Here is a 6,462-nt window from a genome sequence, read left to right as displayed (position 1 = left end):
ATATGTAAAACAGGGTCTTGCTACACAGCTTTGACTCATAATGATCCTCCTGTTTTCAACCTCCCCAGAGCTGGGATTACAGGCATGCACCACCATGCCTAGACTCAGTGGCCAACTCATTGTGCCTAGGGGCGGAGCTGGCGAGGCATGTGGTGCCAGGGAGTGAACCCTAGTCCTTGCACTTGCCTAAGCAGGCGGTTAGTCAACCGAGCTATCTCACTGTCCCTAAATGCTAGCTCTTCAAACTTCATTTTATTTAAAGATCTGATCTCTCAGATGAAGCCAGGATTTCAGACCTGTGAGGTAGGTGGCACAGTGCATGTCTCTGAGAAGGCACTGTCAAGGGACCGTTTCACAGTGTGTGGGCACAGGCAAAGCAGGGCCAATGATAGGCAGAGGAGGCATTGCTCAGTGGCAGGCCACTCTGCCCTCAGCCCTGAGCTTGACCTCTACAGCTTTATGTATTTTTTCTAGGTCCCAACCAGACAGGTGGGACTGGTAGGAAAGGGATACCAGAAAGGGAGCAGAAGAGCATTTATTCCCCTCCTCAGCTCCACACCTGGCTGGGTCGGATATGTCACAGAAGGCAAAGGCCTGGGTGGCTCTGTGGCTCTGACTGTTGCTTAGCATAGTCTTACTGAGCACCAGTTGTATGTTCACAGTACAAACAAGACCAGTCCTGCCTTGCTTTACTCAGATTCTAGAAGCCAGTGATGTCTCAGTGCTAAGCTTCCTCATGACCTTCAAATAGGGAGATCCCCCACCAAAAGGCAAATTGCTGAGTGTCATGACATCTTTAGGAAATACAACTGAACAAGCAAAGAACCTCTACCAAACCAACACAAAATCTAAATAAGCCATCCTCACAGGGCTGGCTGCGTAGGGTGCTGAGGGCTCCTATAACCCTTATCAGGGCTTTTGTCTAAAGAAGCCTTTGCTAAAAGAAACCACAACCAACCTCCCTGGGTCCTGGGCTCAACCCAGGCACTGCATGGAGGTACAGTCCCGAGTGGATGTTCTTCCTGGCCTGGCCCTTCATTTATGCTCTTGGTTCCCACAGGTGTGACGAGTACATCACACAGCTGGATGAGATGCAGCGGCAGCTGGCAGCTGCTGAGGATGAGAAGAAGACACTTAACTCCTTGCTGCGAATGGCCATCCAGCAGAAGCTGGCGCTGACCCAGCGGCTGGAGCTGCTCGAGCTGGACCACGAGCAGACCCGGCGGGGCCGCACCAAAGCTGCCCCTAAGGCCAAGCCAGCCACCCCGAGTGTAAGTCACACCTGTGCCTGTGCCAGCGACAGGGCCGAGGGCACCGGGCTCGCCAACCAGGTGTTCTGCAGCGAGAAGCACAGCATTTACTGTGATTAGGGCTGTGGGGCGCCGCATGCTGCAGCTAACGTCCGCTTCACCTCAACTAACCCAGCAGTGGGACAGTGGTGCTAGGCAAGTCTTAACGTGACTAATGCACAGAGGGCAAGATTCTAGCTGAGTGGCAGCATGGGGCATCACTGTCACCAGGACGCTCCTATGAGTTTATGTCACTTCCTACTCCACTCCCCTCCGGAGCACCTGTTTTAGCTGCTGTCTTAAGGGGTCAGAGGTAGGGATGGAGCTATATACCCTGTTGCAAGACAGATGTGCAAAAATGTCTCCCAGGGGCACCTTAGGGAAAGAGTTCTGGTCTCACTCCCTCAGCACCCACAGAGGGATAACCTGAGTTGAAAGTTGCATGTTCCTCATATGTGTCTAACATCAGTACCTGCGAACAGTTTTAGAAGGTTCCAGTATATATCACAGGTCAAGCCTCAGTGGGCAACTGTGGCTGGCAGAGTTCTATATGGAAAAGAGTTGTTTTAGTTTGTGCAGGATCTCATTACAAGTCACATCCAGGACAATAGTGCAGAATTTTATCCCAAACCTGAGGAGAGTGGTCCTGAGCTCCTGCATTCTACAAATGAGACTCACACACAGCTGCGTGTAGCCCAGGAAAGCAGAGCTCAATAGCCCCATTGTCTTGTTTCTGAGATCTACATGCTGGCCTGCTGGCCTGTAAGATGACAAACTGACAGGGCCTGAGGCTAAGGGCTTCCTTTTTTTAATGAGAAAAGTGTTCCAAGTGCCTGGCCAGACCTTGGTCCTCAGTGTGAAGCCCCCCCTTTTGTAGAAGCAAGTCTTAGAGAACCACATCCTAAAGTCTGAGTGGCCAGTAGGCTTGGCTGAATTGCCAGACACCCATGTGGTAGCAGAGCTGGGCCCATACTGAGAGGGCATGGCTGAGGCCCAAGGCTGGTTCCCAGAGTTGGTATGGTATCGGTGGTTCTCTAGCAGTTTGGGGGTACCAACGAAAAGAAAAAGGTCAACCAAGGGCTTGCCTATTTCTCAGAGGCTTCATCCACACCGGAGTTGTGGCATTAGGTGTCTCAGTTCATGTGTGCTGAAGCAGAACCCTTCTCAGTATTTCCCTCCTGACTCCCCAGGGGGCAGCAGGCATAAGGCTGCCCTCTGCTCTTCTGACAGCTGCTCATCTGTCTCCTTGTAGAAAGAGGCTTGATGCTGTTACACCACACAGGGCCCTGTTGTCCCCCACACAGCTGTCTGTCCCATTCTTTTCCTTGATGCTGAAGGTGACTTGGTCTTCTCCAGACTATAGGCAGTGCATGGTGCAGAACAGTAGGAATATAGGATAGGACATGGGTGTGCCCTACACACCCATCCTGGGGATGGCTGCCTGCATGCCTGCCCCCTCCCTCTGCCTTGCTCTCTCTTCACCAGGCCAGCACGCAGCTTCTCTTGTACCTGTAAGGGGCTTTGCGTTCCCTCAGAGCCACCGGCCCCGCTAACATACATGCAGGTCTCTGCCAACTAACCGGCTCGCACATTCCCAGCACAGTGAGAACTTAGTTGTCAAGTGAGCAGGAGGCAACAGGTGGCCCATTTCTAATGCTGTCTTGTTTTCTCCCATTTTCAGCTGTAGAGTAGCTGCTGGGAGGATGTGACCACCCGGCCCTGTCACACTGCAGCCCCCCCTCCCCTCCCGTGGCCCATGCAAAGGAAGGAAGGGTAACCTAAAAGTCCACTTAGAAATGTTTTGGATATACCACTGCAATCCTTTTCTAAATAGCATTCCCCAAGTTTTTAATAGGAGGGGAAAAAGCTTTAATACTGAGAATGCCGTGAGCTGCTGCTTGGAAAGGCCTCTGTAGGGCCGAAGAACCTGCTTCCCAGCCACTACCAGGCTCACTAGGAGCCCGCTGGAACACCCACCACGGGTGTCCTTGTTACACATGTTCCTTTTTTATCCGATCAACCTGTGCACTTTTGATATTTTGATATTATATTTGCTTCCTCGGTTTCTCTCCTAGAGATGGTCTCAGATGCCGTGGTCTGTGCTCGTGATCCTGTAGCTGTCGGTCTTAGCTCTGGTGCATTGATCTGGCATCAGCACAAGGCAGGGCTGTGTGCTCCATAGTGAGTAGCTCTAGACTGGCGATGAGGCTTTGGCCCAGCAAGGAGCTTGGCTAAGTATATCCATGCTGTGGTTCAGCAGCCTTTTAGATTATACGGCATTATGGTTCATGTTTGAAATTACAGATTTTAAATGCCATGTTCATTAAGAAATCCAGGGTATTCCAATTCTGGGGTTTTTCATATTGTATTATTATTATTCTTAGGAATAGTTCAATGTAACAAGAAGAAAACTTGACCTTTGCTCTGGTTAAAATAGTAACAGGCACTTGAAAAAAGATAAATTATTGAATAAGTAGTATTACCTACAAATTCCAGAATTTTCTGGGTTTTAGGACATTGTGAAGCATGACTGATTAACAGAATTTTATACAACCGTACCAGTGAAATTCCAAATTGGAATTGTTTTGTTACTCTGGTTGTTGTGCCAAATTATGGTACACTTAGAAAATTCTACAGTTGTCGATTTTTAGGGTGTTCTATTTCAACACCTTTTTGTTAGTAATCATTGCCAGTAGTGCCTTCATCAGTTATGGGAGGTGTCCCAGCAAAGTCATTTCTCTAAAATGAACAGTGAAGAGCTAGTTGGGAATGCTGAAGGCCAGTGTGGACCAACAGGTAGAAGAGGCACTTGCCTCACACCTGTACCTGGGCATCTTCATTGAGGGAAAGAAAACAGTAATTGTGCAAAATTCTGTTAGTCAGTGATTCTTTACTTGCAAATTCAGGGGCTTAGAAAACAAAAACAAACAAAACCTTGATGTGCTTTGGGAACCAAATGGACTTACTAGGACAAACTAAGCAAGCTGTACGAACACCACGTTTGTGAAGAGAACACCATATTTGTGAAGAGCTGAGGGCATCAGAGCCAGCTCGGTTGGTTGACATGTGAGTGTGGGATGAGGGTTAGCCATAGTATTCTTTGCAAATGTGAAAACAAGATATTATATCTTCTCTTGCTTGGTGTAACTAATCACTGTTAATTTCAGGAAACAGAACTCATTAAAGATCCTTAGCAAACCAGGTCTGCATCCTGTTCTGTTTGCTGAGTGAGGTTCATGGGGATGATCAAATTGGTACTAGTGGAGGAAGAAAAACTGTCCTCTGTCCTCCAAAAAAAAAAAAAAAAGGGACAAATTATAATAATATAAATTGCAAGAATTAAAGAATTCTGTTTCCTGGAATAAGCATTTCTTACTCCTGTTTGTTGGGACTCCTATTTTTACCTTCTGTTACAGTGTTGATTCATAAAAAATATTGTTACATTTGAGATAACTTCATCTGTATGGGGTATTTATTTGCAATGTCTACGTACTGTATTTTTTCTGTGCATTACCTTAGTGTCAGAATGTTGGTCTTTATTTTAAAAGTCATATGCATGTTCTCCTGCCAAGGAACCTTTACACAGACCCAAACAAAAAATTTTAATAATAAGCAGATGCCTTCAGTTTCTGAGAAAATGAGGCAGAGCATGGAAAAGGAATAGAAAAGAAAAATAATTGAGACTCTCAAGACAGATTCATGATATGAATGTCTACAAGGTCAGCACACATAGGAACAGTGGGCCTGGGTAAAGAGTCTCGTTGGTAGGACCAATAAATAAAGAGTAATAAAAAGACAAAGCACACGGCTTGCTTTCTGTGGTTGCTTTGACCCCTGATAGAGATGACCATGGTGCCAGTAGTGCACCAGCCTTGGGATCCCTCTGAGGATGGAAACATCCTAGGAGTGAGGGGAGGGGACATGTGGGCCACACCCCAATTCCTCACAGGTCTAAGTATCCAGCAGCTTGGTGGTCAGAATACATTGTTCTTACATGGATTAAAACCACAAATGGGGGCCAGGGAGATGGCTCAGTGGAATAAGCGCTTCCCTGACAAGTGCAAGGACCTGAGTTCAATCCCCGGTTCCACCCAAAAAAAACCACAAGTGGCCTGTGCTAACCTGTCTTGGAAGCAGTAGTGTGGGTAATGTGGAATCCTGGGATGGCCAAAGTCTTGCTGTCTGAACCCAAGCGTGAATAGATTCAGGCCACAAGGCTTACCTGTTCATCAACACAAACATGTGTTTAACTATAGGAATGTGTACCAAGATATGTGGGGTATACTGAAATGATTGCTCAGGGATCTGAGAAGATAGGACAGTAGGTATCAGGGTGCACTCCGGCCAGCTCTGGACATCCTGACCCACCCAGGGCTTCCCTCTAGAGGTGTCTCAGGCTAGGGTCTTGCCCTAGGCATCCCTCCCTTTTCTGACCTTACTCCTTTAGAATGTCCATCTGCTGACAGTCCTATCCCTACTTATTGATTATTCGTGTACTTATTGTCTTGCTGTGTAACTCACAGCAATTCTCCTGCCTTAGCCCTCCAAGTTCTGGGATTACAGATGTGTGCCAGCATGCCTGACTCTCTATCCCTCTAGTAGCAGCTTCCAAACTGTTTTCAATTTGATTCGTTGTTTTAGTTGAGTACAGCCAGGTGTGGTGGTGCACACCTGTAATTCCAGCATTTGGGAGACTCAGGCAGGAGGATCACTTCAAGTTTAAGGCCAGCCAAGGGCTAAGGAGATAGCTCTGTGGTCTCAGCACCTGCCTGGCAAGCACAAGGACCCAGGTTCATCTGCAATACTGTATGCTGTGCCAGCCCTGGAGGCCCATGCGCACCGTGCCAGCCACCGAGACCAGGTGTGGTGGCATATGCCCATCATCTCATCACTGGGGAGGCTGAGAGTCTGAGCTGCGTAGCAAGGTCCTATACTAAATAAATAAATAAATAAATAAATAAATAAATAAAATAGATTTGTTAAAACAAATTAAGGCCAGCCAAGCAAAGAAAGAAAAGAAAAAAAGCTTATTGTTCCAAAGTCCCAGGAAAAGGTTGAAAGGAGAGCTGTTCCTGAACTGGGTTGAAAGAAGACCCTAAAGAGTAGGACAATGTGGGGCAGCCAGGCCCATGAGGCATTCTACTTTTCTTTGTGTGGGAGGCCCACTGCAGGC

The 6,462-nt window shown here is 47.5% G+C and overlaps 1 protein-coding gene across 2 annotated transcripts in view; it reads left to right on the top strand.

Annotated features, from left to right (window-relative positions):
• Window positions 1-5,094, top strand: part of Bicd2 (BICD cargo adaptor 2) — a 54,363-nt gene extending 49,269 nt beyond the window's left edge. Inside the window, exons 7-8 of one of the 2 annotated variants that reach the window (XM_004647556.2) lie at window positions 1,061-1,271; window positions 2,971-5,094. In XM_004647556.2, the coding sequence (XP_004647613.1) occupies window positions 1,061-1,271; window positions 2,971-2,976 (217 nt within the window). In that variant the 3' untranslated portion in view covers window positions 2,977-5,094. Of the gene's footprint in view, window positions 1-1,060 lie in introns of both variants that reach the window. The other variant, XM_004647555.3, reaches the window with a different exon arrangement.
• The last annotated feature ends 1,368 nt before the right edge of the window (window positions 5,095-6,462 follow it).

Source organism: Octodon degus, unplaced genomic scaffold (assembly GCF_000260255.1).
Source record: "Octodon degus isolate 3935 unplaced genomic scaffold, OctDeg1.0 scaffold00312, whole genome shotgun sequence".
Classification (NCBI taxonomy): domain Eukaryota; kingdom Metazoa; phylum Chordata; class Mammalia; order Rodentia; family Octodontidae; genus Octodon; species Octodon degus.
This window is presented reverse-complemented; position numbering and strand designations above follow the sequence as displayed.